Source organism: Coregonus clupeaformis, chromosome 7, assembly GCF_020615455.1.
Source record: "Coregonus clupeaformis isolate EN_2021a chromosome 7, ASM2061545v1, whole genome shotgun sequence".
In the NCBI taxonomy this organism is placed as follows: domain Eukaryota; kingdom Metazoa; phylum Chordata; class Actinopteri; order Salmoniformes; family Salmonidae; genus Coregonus; species Coregonus clupeaformis.
In genome coordinates, this window is record NC_059198.1 from 83,742 (window position 1) to 100,449 (window position 16,708).

The 16,708-nt window shown below is 41.0% G+C and overlaps 2 protein-coding genes across 2 annotated transcripts; both read left to right on the forward strand.

The window, feature by feature from the left end:
- Positions 1–186: 186 nt before the first annotated feature.
- Positions 187–2,995, forward strand: LOC121568714 (heterogeneous nuclear ribonucleoprotein A0). Its single transcript, XM_041879112.1, has 5 exons — positions 187–696; positions 983–1,068; positions 1,418–1,513; positions 1,825–1,980; positions 2,611–2,995. Exons 1-5 carry the CDS (start codon positions 684–686, stop codon positions 2,638–2,640), a joined length of 381 nt encoding a protein of 126 aa, XP_041735046.1. The 5' UTR covers positions 187–683; the 3' UTR covers positions 2,641–2,995.
- A 3,843-nt stretch (positions 2,996–6,838) lies between these two features.
- Positions 6,839–8,354, forward strand: LOC121568715 (centromere protein X). The gene is made up of 5 exons (XM_041879113.1): positions 6,839–6,917; positions 7,200–7,251; positions 7,399–7,452; positions 7,740–7,828; positions 7,940–8,354. The coding sequence occupies exons 1-5, from the start codon at positions 6,882–6,884 to the stop codon at positions 7,952–7,954; spliced, it is 246 nt and encodes an 81-aa protein (XP_041735047.1). The 5' UTR covers positions 6,839–6,881; the 3' UTR covers positions 7,955–8,354.
- The last annotated feature ends 8,354 nt before the right edge of the window (positions 8,355–16,708 follow it).

The window sequence follows — 16,708 nt, forward strand, 5'->3', positions numbered from 1 at the left end:
AAAACTGCACATTTTAGTGTGGCCTTTTATTGTCCCCAGCACAAGGTGCACCTGTGTAATGATAATGCTGTTTTATCAGCTTCTTGATATGCCACACCTGTCAGGTGGATGATTTATCTTGGCAAAGGAGAAATGCTCACTAACTAGGATGTAAACAAATGTATACACAAAATTTGAGAGAAATATGTTTTTTGTGCGTATTGAAAATTTGAAACATGGGACCAACACTTTTGTTGCGTTTTATATTTTTGTTCAGTATACTATATTATGTTGGTTTTTATTGTTCTTCTTTGTACTCAGTTAATATTAAATTGTCACTGTCTATGCATTTCATTTAATACGTTTGTCTTACTGACACGTCACCTAACATTACTGACATGTCACCTAATGTTACCTAGATTGTTACTTAATATTCATTCTTAGGAGGCTACATATCACAACGGGGAGGAGGGGGGGAACAATGCCCTTTTACTGAGGAATTTCTGTGTAATTCAATCCAGTATATGTGAGCTATGCTGCAGGGTGAGTAACATGGAACTTCTAGAAAACCAAGAGTAGGATTGCAACATTCCTGTGATGCAGGAAGAGAAACCTTGTATCCACCCCTTCAATTCTATCTTATAATGGGTTTTCCTAGGCAATGCTCTTAGGGCTACCAAACGAACAGGTGGAAGTACATCTCTATGGCCTCTGTTGGTATGTAACACAATCTCTATCATTATACTTCTAGTGAAAGATCGCATTTTGGGCCTTTTATTGCAGAGAAAGTCTAAGGAAATATTAGTTCATGTCTCTTGCTCTAACAGGTTATTTTCATGTTAAGTTAATTATGACAATGATACAATTTGTGTGTATTTTATAAAGCATAGAAAAAGTTACACTGATCGAATTTTTGTTGTTGTCTAAAGCAAATATCCAAAGACTACAGGTTTTCACAGGGTTAAATTAAATGAAATATTTATTTTATTCTGTTTCTCTCTAGTTATGAAGAACATGGAGCCTCAAAGGAGAGTGTACATATCCCTCCCTAAAAAATGCATGACTGTTTTGGCCGAAAAGTGTAAACTGGTAAACAAACAGTCCTTTTTCTGACCATCCTCAAACATAATAACACTTACAGGTGTAGGATCTTAATTTGACCAGTTTGTCACAGCAGGAAAATAATCCAGCAGCAACAGGAAATGTGGATTATAATTCATGTACATTTTTGCAGGGGTTGATACATTTTTAGTTATGCCAAATCAAGTCTTTGATTTGCTGCAACAACAAGGTGATCAAATTAAGGTCAGACATCTGTAGTTCTTAGTAGCCTATGTCTGGTTGTAGTGTAACTATATTGTGTATGTCTGTAATAGGAATAGTTACTTTCCTATGATTAATTAAAATATGAATGGCTTTATTTTTATCTGTTGGACAGGATCACGGACTTTTCATTAAGGATCTCAGCACTTACATAAATGAAGGAGACCTACAAGCTTACTTCCAACAGTGGGGTAGCATTACAGCATGCACGGTAAACTGAAAAGTCATATAAATTATTGTAGTATTAGCCTCGGGTGGATAAGGCCTAAACCTTACCATTTTAAAGGGGCAATCTGCATTTTAAACAACAACAAAGCACACACCCCTCCACCTTTTTAGGAAACTGCTTAGGGACGGGGCAAAAATATTTGACCACTTTCAAATTCATAGATGGACTGAAAATCCATGAGATCAAAATGATGTTTTGAAACTAAACTGGGTTTGTTTACAATTTAAAACAAAGTATTTTCTTGGATTATTGGTTTTTATTGGTTATGATGATGGTCCATCCTTTGAAAACAGATCAAGAAGACTCCGCAGGACTCTGACTCAAAGAGTGCCAGTGCGTTGGGATTTGTCATGTTTTCCTCTGAGGAGGAGGCAGATAAGGCAGACTGGGCGGGTCATCACTATATAGGAGGCATGGATGTGGAGGTCAAGAGAGTTGTCAGTCTGAAGGTAAATCAATAGACAGAGCACTGGGCAAAAACTGGTTGAACGAATCAACAATTTTCACCCAACTTTTCACCTAAATCCGGTGACATTTTTTGTTGAAAACACGTTTTAATGAGTGTTGTGTTGACATGGTTGAGTGTATGTTCCTTTTATCCAGCACATGCAGCCAGTCTTATCAATATGTCACTTTAGGAAAGTCTGAGTCAAGTCACAGGTCTTTGTACATTAGTCAAGTCTTAAGTCTCAACAGGGCGAGTCTGAGTCAAATCTCAAGTCTCTCTCTTCAGAAACAGATGCATGTTATGATCCATGCAGGTTAACATTGCGTTGCCTTTAAGACTCTTCTAGGTCAAAGGTCAATTATTAATTGTTTTATTCAACCGTTGACTATTCTTAGAACATTGAGTCAAGTTTAAAGTCATATGCAAGAGTCCAACTGAAGTTACGAGTCATTGTTTTTGCGAGACTTTGGAAGACGTGGATGTCAATTAAGGCAGCCCTCCTCACCTCTCTGATTCAGAGGGGGTTGGGTTAAATGTGGAAGATTTCAGTTGAATGCATTCAGTTGTACAACTGACTAGGTATCCCCCTTTCCCTTCCCGTTACCATACTAAAATCTAATTTTCCATATAGATGGATGAACCAGAAGGTTCAGAAGGTTGAGGTCATCCCTGCCAGGTCTATCCCCAGATGGTCCATGGATATGGGATACATTCTTGATAATGCTCAATGGTTAGATGAAGTGGCTGGATGATACTGTACCTACATTATAAAAAAATATCCAAACTGGACAGGATACATGGATTATTTGTAGAAAAATAAATGTAGAATGTAAATTACATAATTTTTTTTCTAGGGTTTGATTGTAAAACTTTCTTTAATTTATTTTCAGATATGTTATGGACTGTAGCTTGATTTACTGATTGTAATAAAATACCAATTGTTTTCAATGTTGTGAATATTATAAGGCCTATGTTGCATCATATGTTTTTATTAATTAAAGCTTTCATGTTTCCTACATGATCCCCAGATATAACTTTTTTGATTGATTTATCATTTTCCAATAACATTTGAATAATATATTTCATTTCTGTTGTAGTGAGGTTGTTTTGTAATTTGAGTAAGTTTTACTTTTAGTAGAATAACCAAAGATATTACGAGAAAGGGACATTTCCTAAATAAAATGTGTGCTTGCTAGAATTATTTATGATAGTGACAGCAGTTGTAGTAATGATTGATTGCATTTATAGGGCCCTATAAAAACCGCGATGTGGAGAACGCTGACGGAATCACGGAATCCAGACATGAAAACGGAATTTAACAATATTCACAAATGTATTGAACTTATTAGTAGGGAACTAACTAAATGTAGCCTATTGAAAATTAATACATTTGCCCAAGTTTATCATGACATAAGACATGAACAGAATGCATCGGTGATTCGTATTTTCTGCAACTTTCTGAAGAGGTAACGAGAATTCCTCTTCTGTATTTGTGGTGCGCACATCTGCCACTTTGTGTAGCCATTAGCGATGATGCTAATGAAAAGTATTCTGGTAGATGGAAAGGCTTTCCCATAAACCTTTTCAATTAAATGTTAACTACAAAGTAGCCTATGCTTACCTGGCAGAATATCATGATTATTTGCATCAATACAGTGGGTATTTATTTAGCAAACTCTACCATCACATATGCACTACAAAAACACAGCTAAACAACCTCTTGCTAGGTGCACACTGGAATTAAAGGGTAAACACACCCCAAAATCAAAAATTCGCAAAAGAATCCAGACCTCTCTTGATATTAGAACATCCAATTTAGTTGTCTTCTGTTGTGACTTTTTTTCTTTTATCTGAAGAAACGGAAACATTGAAAAACAAAACGTGGAAAAATACTAAACGGAATCAGGCTAAAAATGTAACAGATTTTTATAGGGCCCTACATTTATCTAGTGCCTTTCCAAATGCTCAAAGCACTAAGGCTGGGAAACTCCACCACCAATGTGTAGCGCCCCCTTCACACTACAACCATTTGTGCCAGAATGCTCACCACATCTCAGCTGGAGAGATGAGGAGTGATTATGCCAATAAAAAATGAGGGGGATGATTAGGTGCACATGGGAAGAGGTTGAGAATTTACATCTTAGCAGATGCTCTCATCCAGAACAATTTACAGGTGCAAGTAGGGTTAAGTGCCTTGCTCAAGGGCACATCAACAGATATCACCTAGTCAGCTCGGGGATTCGAACCACCAATCTTTCAGTTACTGGCCCAACGCTCTTAACCGCTAAGCTACCTGCCGCCCAAATTTAGCCAGGACACCAGGGTGAACACTCCTACTCTTACGATAAATGCCATGGGATATTTAGTGACAGAGTCAGGACACCCGTTTAACATCTCATCCGAAAGACGGCACCCTACGCAGGGCGATGTCCTCATCGCTTCCCCTTGGGCTTTGGGATTTTGATCTTAAGACTAGAGGGAAGAGTGCCCCCTACTGGCCCTCCAACACCACTTTCAGGAGCATCCAGGGACCGACCAGGAATGACCCTGCTTGGCTCCAGAGGCAAGCCAGCAGTGGGATGCAGGGTGGTATGCTAACGGTAGTAATAGGTTTTCATAGGCTATGGGTTCTGGACAAATTGGTTAGGTAGTGAAATATATATGAAGCTCTGCTCCACTGCTTTGGTTAAAAGGGCGTATTCCATGTTTTTAGCTTTCAGATGTTGCTAGTCGTTTTGTTTTTAATGAAGTGCTGAGCGTTCCAAAACTACTAAGGACCGATGTATTTTGCCCCTGTGGACCTTATTCACTCTGTGACCATGATCATTAAAGATAATTCCAGGCTAGCGGGGTAGGAAGCAGAGGTGCGCCGTTGAAGTTGATAGGCCTCTTTCGAGTGAGGGGGTCAAACTGGGGTGAGGGCGGTTGGTGATTCTGGGTAAGGGCCGATACAATCTGACTGGTTTTCATTGGGAAAGCCGTCTTGTGGGGAATTTTATAACTTTACAGTAGAGCCATTGTACCCTCTACTGGCTGTAAAATGAAACTCAACCATTTACGTCATTTAGCAGACGCTCTTATCCAGAGCGACTTACAGTTAGTGAGTGCATACATTTTTCATACTGGCCCCCCGTGGGAATCGAACCCACAACCCTGGCGTTGCAAGCGCCATGCTCTACCAATTGAGCTACAGGAGGCCATCCAGCTCCTCTTCTCTCTCCTCTTCCCTCCTCTCTCCTCTAGCCCTGTGACTTTTCTGTGTCTCTGAAGGTGGATATGAAGATCTTTCACTACAAGGTTGACCTGTCAGAAGAGGTGTTGGGGGCAAACACCTCAAATTCAGGACTATGGACGACCTGGTGAAACACTACCAGAAGCCCTGTCACACCTACCTGGTCAAACCGCTGCTTTAAACCCACTCACACACGCACGCACGTACACACACACAAACATTGATATACACTCACCTCCATATCCCACTGGGCACACCACATAATTTCAACGTGGATAATTGGGTAATATTTGGTTGAGGGTAATAAATTAGATGACTTTAATTTTTTTTTACATTTATGAGATTACCCACTCAAAAAGACAGCCAAAAGTTGATTGAATTTCCAATGTGTTATCACTATACTTTCAACGATCTAAAGGCACAACCAAATTCCAATGGAAAAATAATGTCTGATTTTTGGTTTAGTTGTCACCCAAATGTCTATCACTGTGCTTTCAACCATTTTAAAACCACAGCAAAGTTAAAATGGGAATACAATGATATTTTGTTTATTTATACAACAGATGAATGTGTTATCACTGTGCTTCATCTAATAGCAGAACCAAATGACCTGGACTGCAGTTGAGTTTACATTAAAAGTGCAAGTGATCAATGCCGTTTGAGATTCTGCACAGATTATTTTCACATTTGTGAAGATCTCCACAAACCTGCAACAACCTACTATCTTCAACATGCACGCTTTATATGATTACATAAGAATAAATGTATAGTTACAGTAACTATGGATGTGTTCCTCATTTAAGGTGTATTGTTACATTAGTTTGTAAGATAGCTTTAGGCTATTTACTGTATTACAAAAGTAATATTGAATTGTGTTTGGTTGACAATGCAAACAAATATCAACATTTAAAGTAGATGTATCTACTGCTTGGAATGTTCTATCTGAGCCACTAGCTTAATATCATTCTTTAACTTTTATTTTTGGTTGAGTTGGAGACGTGAAGCCAACATGTCATTTGTTAACTTGTCAAAAAGTTAATAGGCTATTTATTGTATTTCAAAAGTGATATTGAATTGTGTTTGGTTGTCAATGCAACTAAATATCAACATTTGAAGGAGATGTATCTTCTGCTTGGATAGATCTGTTAAAACTGTAAATGCACTTTAAATAAAGTTTGATTTGATTTAGTCCTATTATGTAACTTACATTTTTGGTTGAGATGGAGATGTGAATCCAACATATCAATTATACATTTGTAGACAAACTGGAATATATTGGGTTGTCATAGGCTATGGGTTAGATAATGAGTTATTTTGGGGTGGTTTGTAGGTGTTGAGTTATTATATAGTGGGTTAAACTGTATATTCAAACAATCAATTCCTCTTTCAATCTACCTACTTTTTCAGCTATAACCAGTCACTACCATTACTACTGCAGTCACTACCACTACTGTAACTTATTTCACAACCATAAATAATTTAAAGACAAGCTAGTAAGCACACACATTTTATTTAAGAAAAGTGATTTTCTACTTTTCTGTTTGGTACTATTTTTCCTCTGGAATAGAAGTGGTCACTCCTTTATTGGTTGCGCGATACGTTTTACGTAAAGAAACACGGACTCGATGCGGCCAATCACTGCTGAGAGCGCGTTGATAGACAAACTGAAAATGGCGGAAAGCAGCACGGAAATCACATTCAAAAAGGTAAGAGAAAGTTGCAAAAATACTATTCATTGTTCTATGATGTGAGTCACATAATTTCGGCGTAACTAAAGCAAGATCAAACCCTCATTTTGAAGTTAGACTGAGCGGACTGTATGGAGCGGACTGTATGGAGCAAATTCAACGGGGTAGCTAGCAAAATTACCAGCCTACTGGATAATTATGACAACACTGGCAGTCGTTTTTGGAAGCAATTCACTACGGTAACGTACTGTTGTCGAACATAGTGTTATTCAGAATGATGGATATTTGTTTTCTTTTTAGGAGACGGTAAGCAAACTCCTGTCAAGCTTCTTCAAGGAGGAGAAAACTAAAGGTGAGATTCTTGCTAGCTAGTGGTTGTTTCATGTAGTTATCCTGGAAAAGATTTGGACCTGATCATCGTTAGTCAAATGAAGCAACAGTTGTAGGCTATTAGCTGTCATCACCATTTGACCTTTGTTTCTTTTTTCTTCTTTTAAAGTCGGTGCCGATGCTGTCCTCCTTATGGCAGAGATGCTGCATGTGTTTGTTCAAGGTAAGTTCAAACGATTGATTGTGGCTGTAATGTACATGTAAATCAATGGAGGTGTTTATATAGACTGAGATGATGGTGTTTACATAACTTCAATATGAGATGAAGATATCAGAACATCAGGGCCAGGATTCATAAAGCGTCTTAAGAGTAGGAGTACTGATTCAGATGTGTCCCCCTATCCATATAATCGTATTCATTATGATCTCAAATGCAAAACTGTGCCTAGATCAGCAGTCTTTACTCCGAGTTGCTTTAGGAATACAGACCCCCGACTCTTTGTTTCTCAGAAGCTGCACAAAGAACGATAAAACAGGCTGAGGCAGAGGACAGTGACAGAATGGACATAGAACACTTTGAGAAGATCCTGCCTCAACTGGTGTGTAAATAAATATACCCATGTATTCTGTTAAACATCCTCTCTTCTATTACTGTCAAGGAATGATAGTATAAGAATCAACAGTCATAACATATTTCATTTCCTCCCCAGCTGTTGGATTTCTAGTATGACTTCAGGCCAGAAGATGGAGTCAGAGAGCTGTCCAGTCCTCCATTCAGAATTCGAGAGATTGAGCAACTCTTGGAGGACAATGGAAGTAAAGAAAAAAGCCTTCTGTTCTGGTTTTACTTGTAAAAGTAACAAAGCACTTTATTTCCTTCCATTGTCCTCCAAGAGTGGCTGAATCTCCTCTCTACTTCAGTTTACTTCTTAATTCATGCACCTTGGTTGGAGAGAGAGCCCATGTAGGATATTATATTGTAATTAGTCCTTTATTTTTGTTAAATTGCACACGGACTCTAATGAACTCTGTACATTTTGCTCTGTGGTTTTGCCTCCGTTTGTTGTTTGAAACAATTTGAAACCTTTGCTAACTAATAAAAGTCGTTGCTTGCTTTTTGTATTACATCAGCCTGTGACACCTATTTTCTGGGGGAGACATGCATTGTAAACCTAAAAGTGCTTTATTCTAATCAGTTGTGATAGGAATTCACGTCTAGTACTCCAGCAGCATTGGGGGAGGATCTGGTGTTTGACAATAAAACATATACAGTGACCTCTGTAATTATTGGGACAGCACTTTGGATTTGAAATTATACAATGACTGAGGTTAAAGTGCAGACTGTCTGCTTTAATTAGTTTTTTTTCATCCATATCAGGTGAACCGCTTAGAAATTACAGCTCTTTTTGTACATAGTCCCCCCATTTTAGGGGACAAAAAGTATTGGGACAAATTCAGTTGTGTATTAAAGTAGTCAAAAGTTTAGTATTTGGTCCCATATTCATAGCAATCAATGATTACATCAAGCTTGTGACTCAACAAACTTGTTGGATGCATTTGCTGTTTGTTTTGGTTGTGTTTCAGATTCATTTTCTGCCCAATATAAATTAATGGTAAATAATGTATTGTGTCAATTTGGAGTCACTTTTATTGTAAATAAGAAAATAATGTTTCTAAACACTTCTACATTAATGTGGAGGCTACCATGATTATGGATAGTCCTGAATGAATCGTGAGTAATGAATCGTGAGAAAGTTACAGACGCACAAATATCATACCCCCAAGACATGCTAACAATAATAATAAGAGACCGTTACAATAACGGTAGGTTAGCATTTTTGGGGGGGTATGATATTTGTGCGTCTAACTTTCTCACTCATTATTATTCACGATTCATTCAGGACTGTCCATAATCATGGTAGCGTCCACATTAATGTAGAAAAAACTCTCATATTAAAGCTGACAGTCTGCACTTTAACCTCAGTCATTGTATCATTTCAAATCCAGAGTGCTGGAGTACAAAGCCAAAAAAATAAAAAATGTGTCCCAATAATTACGGAGGGCACTGTATATATTTATCATATATTAAATCCAATAGAAACAGAAACCAGGGGCCATGTTCAGGACTAAGAAACATTACAGAACATTTAGATATAAATGAATTGTGTAGAACAGATATGATTGCCTGTCATGTAAGAATAGAGACTCATGTCAACTCTATTCATTCTCTTTCCATCTACAACATTCAGGGGTGAGTTTCCTCAGAAACCTAAAGATAATCTTAAGCATTAAGGTCATTGTTTGTACATTGCCTACCAATTGACTTCTGATGATCTTAGCTCTAAAGATGATCTTTACGTTTCTGGGAACCTTCTCCCCATAAAGTTTTGCCTCATTTAATACACCCCAGTGGTGCTGTCGTCACTCTTCTATACCAGCACTGCCATACTACAGCCCACCTGTGTCTGGCTCTGCAACAACAGGTGCTTGCAGCATGCTCTCTCTGGCTGGCTTCGCCCACCACCACCACCACCACCACCCCCCCAACCCCCCATCAAAGGCTCCTGGAGCAGTTGGAAGCAATTAGCGTAATAAGGGGAGCAGCCAGGCCCTTGGATTATGACAAGTGGCAGGAAAAAAGGAGTACCCCCTCCGGACACTTTGAAGTTCCCTTCTGCTGTCCTGAGATGTTTAGTTAGGAGGAGGGGGGAACTTCGAGCTACAGGCCAGGGGAAAGTTGAATGGAGTGTGCGTGCATGAGTGTGTGTTTTTGTCTCTCTCTGTGTGTGTGTCAGACAAACCATTGCTGAGACCACACGCGTAGATCTTCCATTTGAAAAGAGGAAGCAAAACAGAAGGAATTGGAACATGGCCCACACGGGATGAGCATGGTGTAATTGTGAAGGTAAATAAAAGAGGCGTATAGGTGGGGGGGGGGAGAGGTGCTTCCCTCTCTCCCTTTAACTCCCTTTCATCCCAGTAGAAAGAAAGGCATCCATTGGGAGTGCTGTGACTGGGTTATTCTAACCTGAGAGAGCCTGATGACTGGGTTATTCTAACCTGAGAGAGCCTGATGACTGGGTTATTCTAACCTGAGAGAGCCTGATGACTGGGTTATTCTAACCTGAGAGAGCCTGATGACTGGGTTATTCTAACCTGAGAGAGCCTGATGACTGGGTTATTCTAACCTGAGAGAGCCTGATGACTGTGGGTTATTCTAACCTGGGATGTGAGGACACATGCCAAATCTTTTCAGTCTCCTGAGGGGGAAAAGGTGTTGTTGTGCCCTCTTCACGACTGTCTTGGTGTGTTTGGACCATGATCGTTTGTTGGTGATGTGGACACCAAGGAACTTGAAGCTCTCAACCTGCTCCACTACAGCCCCGTCGATGAGAATGGGGGCGTGCTCGGCCCTCCTTTTTCTGTAGTCCACGATCATCTCCTTTGTCTTGATCACGTTGAGGGAGAGGTTGTTATCCTGGCACCACACTGCCAGGTCTCTGACCTCCTCCCTATAGGCTGTCTCATCTTTGTCGGTGATCAGGCCTACCAATGTTGTGTCGTCAGCAAACTTAATGATGGTGTTGGAGTCGTGCCTGGCCATGCAGTCATGGGTGAACAGGGAGTACAGGAGGGGACTGAGCACGCACCCCTGAGGGGCCCCCGTGTTGAGGATCAGCATGGCAGATGTGTTGTTACCTACCCTTACCACCTGGGGGCGGCCCGTCAGGAAGTCCAGGATCCATTTGCAGAGGGAGGTGTTTAGTCCCAGGGTCCTTAGTTTAGTGATGAGCTTTGAGGGCACTATGGTGTTGAACGCTGAACTGTAGTCAATTAATAGCATTCTCACGTAGATGTTCCTTTTGTCCAGTTGGTAAAGGGCAGTGTAGTTTTCAATAGAGATTACGTCATCTGTGGATCTGTGTTATTCTAACCTGAGAAAGCCTGATGACTGTGGGTTATTCTAATCTAAGAGAGCCTGATGACTGTGGGTTATTCTAACCTAAGAGAGCCTGATGACTGTGGGTTATTCTAACCTGAGAGAGCCTGATGACTGTGGGTTATTCTAACCTGAGAGAACCTGATGACTGTGGGTTATTCTAACCTGAGAGAGCCTGATGACTGTGGGTTATTCTAACCTGAGAGAGCCTGATGACTGTGGGTTATTCTAAACTGAGAGAGCCTGATGACTGTGGGTTATTCTAACCTGAGAGCCTGATGTTTTTCCATCAGCAGTCAGTGTGGTAGTAGACCCATAGGGCTCTGGTAGACCTTTGTAGGGAATAGGGTGCCATTTTGGAACGTCCCTAGGCCTCACTTCTAGTCAGCGTGGTCCTTGAGCCCTGGTTGAAAGTAGTGCACCATGTAGGGAATAGGGTGCTATTTGGGACAGGCTCCAGCCAGGGTGGTTTCATTATGAGTCAGCATAGCTGTACAACACCTCACACTGTTTATTTGTGGAGCTGATGAATGACTCACTAGGCTTACAACTGCTGCTAACATATACAGCTGGAAGTAACTTGGGGGGAATTTGAGTCATAGTTAGCCCTGCTGGATGCTCAAGGATACGACGCCTGGCGTTTGACCCAGACCCTTTTAGGTAGAGATCTAGACAGTCCCATGTCCAGCACTGCACGTTTATGGAGCAATTTTTACTCAGCAACCTAAACGTGATGTGTTCATTTAGCATATGTCTGCAGTGCACCACACAGCAGAGACTAAACTATCTAAACTATGGAAAGGGTCAGCCACACACATTTTGGTAGGTATAGGTGACAATCCTCCTAAAGGACAGGTATCCAACTCATTCCATGAAAGGCAGTGTCTGCAGGTTTTCACTCCTTCCTTGTACTTGATTGATTAGTGAAAGGAAAAATCCACCCAAAACCAAAATCTGTTGCAACTCATGTCGACTACAACATCCACAATGCAATGCTCCCTCTATGGGCTGGATGGCTGGCTAGCTAGCAAACGTAGCTACACACAATAATACCAAATACAATATCAGCACGTGAAGTAGCTAGTTAGCTGTAAAATCGCCTAAACAAACTGCACTATCAATTTAGTAGTCTACAATCTCACCATGTTGAACTTGCAGATTGATGTGCCTCACAGAGTGGAGTCTGACATTCGCAACGGCAGATATACTTTTGAGGAGATGGGCTGTATGGTGCATTCTGGGCGATTCTGGGACAAGGAGCGCTCGCCTTCAATAAGTGAATGGGAGTCTATTGGGCGCTATCTCAAAAACCCAACATTAGCACGAATTGTGTCAACAAGAAGTACAACATTACAAATCTTTTCCGAGATAATTAACTTGCTGTCTGTAGTATCGTATAGCTTTGGAATCGAGACATTACGTACTTTCGAGGAAAATAGGCACGTTTCTCAACATAACACACTGACTTTGAGAAGGGATTGCGTGATGCAGCATGACAACGTAAACGCGATTGACAGCCCCAAACCATGTTCTTTAATGCTTTTCAAATGAGAGAGAACAACCAGCATTTTCCCTGTGTGCCATATCTCTGTAATAATACCAGAACTAAACCAGACATATTGATTGCATTCTACTGGGATGTGCTGCTGAAGTACTACCAAGGATGGCAGAGGCACTTATTGTGTTGTATAGCATTATTGTATTATACAGTGCATTCCCGAAAGTATTCAGACCCCTTGACTTTTTCCACATTTTGTTATGTTACAGCCTTATTCTAAAATGGATTAAATTGTTTGTTTTCCTCATCAATCTACACACAATACCCCATAATGACAAAGCAAAAACAGGTTTTTAGAAATGATTGCAAATGTATTTAAAATAAAAACGGAAAAATCAAATTTACATAAGTATTCAGACCCTTTACTCAGTACTTTGTTGAATGACCTTTGGCAGCAATTACAGCCTCAAGTGTTCTTGGGTATGACGCTACAAGCTTGGCACACCTGTATTTGGGGAGTTTCTCAAATTATTCTCTGCAGATCCTCTCAAGCACTGTCAGGTTGGATGGGGAGCGTCGCTGCACAGCTATTTTCAGGTCTCCAGAGATGTTCGATCAGGTTCAAGACCGGCTATGGCTGGGCCATTCAAGGACATTCAGAGACTTGTTCCGAAGCCACTTCTGCGTTGTCTTGGCTGTGGGCTTAGAGTCATTGTCCTGTTGGAAGGTAAACGTTCCACCCAGTCTGAGGTCCAGAGTGCTCTGGAGAAGGTTTTCATCAAGGATCTCTCTGTACTTTGCTCCGTCCATCTTTCCCTCGATCCTGACTAGTCTCCCAGTCCCTGCCGGTGAAAAACATTCCCACAGCATGATGCTGCCACCCCCATGCTTCACCGTAGGGATGGTGCCAGGTTTCCTCCAGAGAGTGACACTTGGCATTCAGGCCGAAGAGTTCAATCTAGGGACAATTCCTTCTACCTCAGTGCTTGGTTTTTGCTCTTACATGCACTGTCAACTGTGGGACCTTATATACAGTACCAGTCAAAAGTTTGGACACACCTACTCATTCAAGGGTTTTTCTTTATTTTTTTACTATTTTCTACATTGTAGAATAATGGTGATGACATCAAAACTATGAAATAACACATATGGAATCATGTAGTAACCCAAAAAGGGTTAAACAAATCTAAATATATTTAATATTTGATATTCTTCAAATATAGCCACCCTTTGGCTTGATGACAGCTTTGCACACTCTTGGCATTCTCTCAACCAGCTTCACCTGGAATGCCTTTCCAACAGTCTTGAAAGAGTTCCCACATATGCTTAGCACTTGTTGGCTGCTTTTCCTCTGACTCATCCCAAACCATCTCAATTGGGTTGAGGTCGGGGGATTGTGGAGGCCAGGTCATCTGATGCAGCACTCCATCACTCTCCTTCTTGGTAAATAGCCCTTACACAGCCTGGAGGTGTGTTGGTTCATTGTCCTGTTGAAAAACAAATGATAGTCCCACTAATCCCAAACCAGATGGGATGGCGTATCGCTGCAGAATGCTGTGGTAGCCATGCTGGTTAAGTGTGCCTTGAATTCTAAATAAATCACAGACAGTATCACCATCAAAGCACCCCAACACCATAACACCTCTGCCTCCATGCTTTACGGTGGGAACTACACATGTGGAGATCATCCGTTCACCCACACCACATCTCACAAAGACACGGCGGTTGGAACCAAAAATCTCAAATTTGGACTCCAGACCAAAGGACACATTTCCACCGGTCTAATGTCCATTGCTCGTGTTTCGTGGCCCAAGCAAGTCTCTTCTTCTTATTGGTGTCCTTTAGTTGTGGTTTCTTTGCAGCAATTCAACCATGAAGACCTGACTCACACAGTCCCCTCTGAACAGTTGATGTTGAGATTGTGACTTGAACTCTGAGAAGCATTTATTTGGGCTGCATTTTCTGAGGCTGATAACTCTAATGAACTTATCCTCTGCAGCAGAGGTACAGTGAGGAAAAAAAGTATTTGATCCCCTGCTGATTTTGTATGTTTGCCCACTGACAAAGAAATTATTAGTCTATCATTTTAATGGTAGGTTTATTTGAACAGTGAGAGACAGAATAACATCAAAAAAATCCAGAAGACCGCATGTAAAAAATGTTATAAATTGATTTGCATTTTAATGAGGGAAATAAGTATTTGACCCCCTCTTAATCAGAAAGATTTTTGGCTCCCAGGTGTCTTTTATACAGGTAACGAGCTGAGATTAGGAGCACACTCTTAAAGAGAGTGCTCCTAATCTCAGTTTCTTACCTGTATAAAAGACACCTGTCCACAGAAGCAATCAATCAATCAGATTCCAAACTCTCCACCATGGCCAAGACCAAAGAGCTCTCCAAGGATGTCAGGGACAAGATTGTAGACCTACACAAGGCTGGAATGGGCTAAAAGACATTGCCAAGCAGCTTGGTGAGAAGGTGACAACAGTTGGTGTGATTATTCGCAAATGGAAGAAACACAAAATAACTGTCAATCTCCCTCGACCTGGGGCTCCATGCAAGATCTCACCTCATGGAGTTGCAATAATCATGAGAACGTTGAAGAATCAGCCCAGAACTACACGGGAGGATCTTGTCAATGATCTCAAGAAAGCTGGGACCACAGTCACCAAAAAAACTATTGGTAACACACTGCCCCGTGAAGGACTGAAATCCTGCAGCACCCGCAAGGTCCCCCTGCTCAAGAAGGCACACATACAGGCCCGTCTGAAGTTTGCCAATGAACATCTGAATGATTCAGAGGAGAACTGGGTGAAAGTGTTGTGGTCAGATGAGACCAAAATGGAGCTCTTTGGCATCAACTCAACTCGCCGTGTTTGGAGGAGGAGGAATGCTGCCTATGACCCCAAGAACACCATCCCCACCGTCAAACATGGAGGTGGAAACATTATGCTTTGGGGGTGTTTTTCTGCTAAGGGGACAGGACAACTTCACCGCATCAAAGGGACGATGGACGGGGCCATGTACCGTCAAATCTTGGGTGAGAACCTCCTTCCCTCAGCCAGGGCATTGAAAATGGGTCGTGGATGGGTATTCCAGCATGACAATGACCCAAAACACACGGCCAAGGCAACAAAGGAGTGGCTCAAGAAGAAGCACATTAAGATCCTGGAGTGGCCTAGCCAGCCTCCACACCTTAATCCCATATAAAATCTGTGGAGGGAGCTGAAGTTTCGAGTTGCCAAACGTCAGCCTCGAAACCTTAATGACTTGGAGAAGATCTGCAAAGAGTGGTACAAAATCCCTCCTGAGATGTGTGCAAACCTGGTGGCCAACTACAAGAAACGTCTGACCTCTGTGATTGCCAACAAGGGTTTTGCCACCAAGTACTAAGTCATGTTTTGCAGAGGGGTCAAATACTTATTTCCTTCATTAAAATGCAAATCAATTTATAAAAAAATTTACATGCATTTTTCTGGATTTTGTTGTTGTTATTCTCTCTCACTGTTCAAATAAACCTACCATTAAAATTATAGACTGATCATGTCTTTCTCAGTGGGCAAACGTACAAAATCAGCAGGGGATCAAATACTTTTTTCCCTCACTGTAACTCTGGGTCTTCCATTCCTGTGGTGGTCCTCATGAGAGCCAGATTCATCATAGCGCTTGATGGTTTTTGCGACTGCACTTGAAGAAACTTTCAAAGTTCTTGAAATGTTCCGTATTGACTGACCTTCATGTCTTAAAGTAATGATGGACTGTCGTTTCTCTTTGCTTATTTGAGCTGTTCTTGCCATAATATAGACTTGTTCTTTTACCAAATAGGGCTATCTTCTGTATACCCCCACTACCTTGTCACAACACAACTGATTGGCTAAAACACATTAAGAAGGAAAGGAATTCCACAAATTAACTTTTAAGAAGGCAAACCTGTTAATTGAAATGCATTCCAGGTGACTACCTCATGACGCTGGTTGAGAGAATGCCAAGCGTGTGCAAAGCTGTCATCAAGGCAAAGGGTGGCTATTTGAAGAATCTCAA

What these genes read in the sequence shown, in the direction of transcription:
- LOC121568714 (XM_041879112.1), top strand. An exon ending in TGGCCGAAAAGTGTAAACTG is followed by an intron (nt 1,069 to 1,417) that starts GTAAACAAACAG and finishes TCTGTTGGACAG; the next exon opens with GATCACGGACTTTTCATTAA. An exon ending in AGAGAGTTGTCAGTCTGAAG is followed by an intron (nt 1,981 to 2,610) that starts GTAAATCAATAG and finishes TTTTCCATATAG; the next exon opens with ATGGATGAACCAGAAGGTTC.
- LOC121568715 (XM_041879113.1), top strand. Translation starts at nt 6,882, where the DNA reads ATGGCGGAAAGCAGCACGGAAATCACATTCAAAAAG. An exon ending in CGGAAATCACATTCAAAAAG is followed by an intron (nt 6,918 to 7,199) that starts GTAAGAGAAAGT and finishes TTTTCTTTTTAG; the next exon opens with GAGACGGTAAGCAAACTCCT. An exon ending in GCTGCATGTGTTTGTTCAAG is followed by an intron (nt 7,453 to 7,739) that starts GTAAGTTCAAAC and finishes TTTGTTTCTCAG; the next exon opens with AAGCTGCACAAAGAACGATA.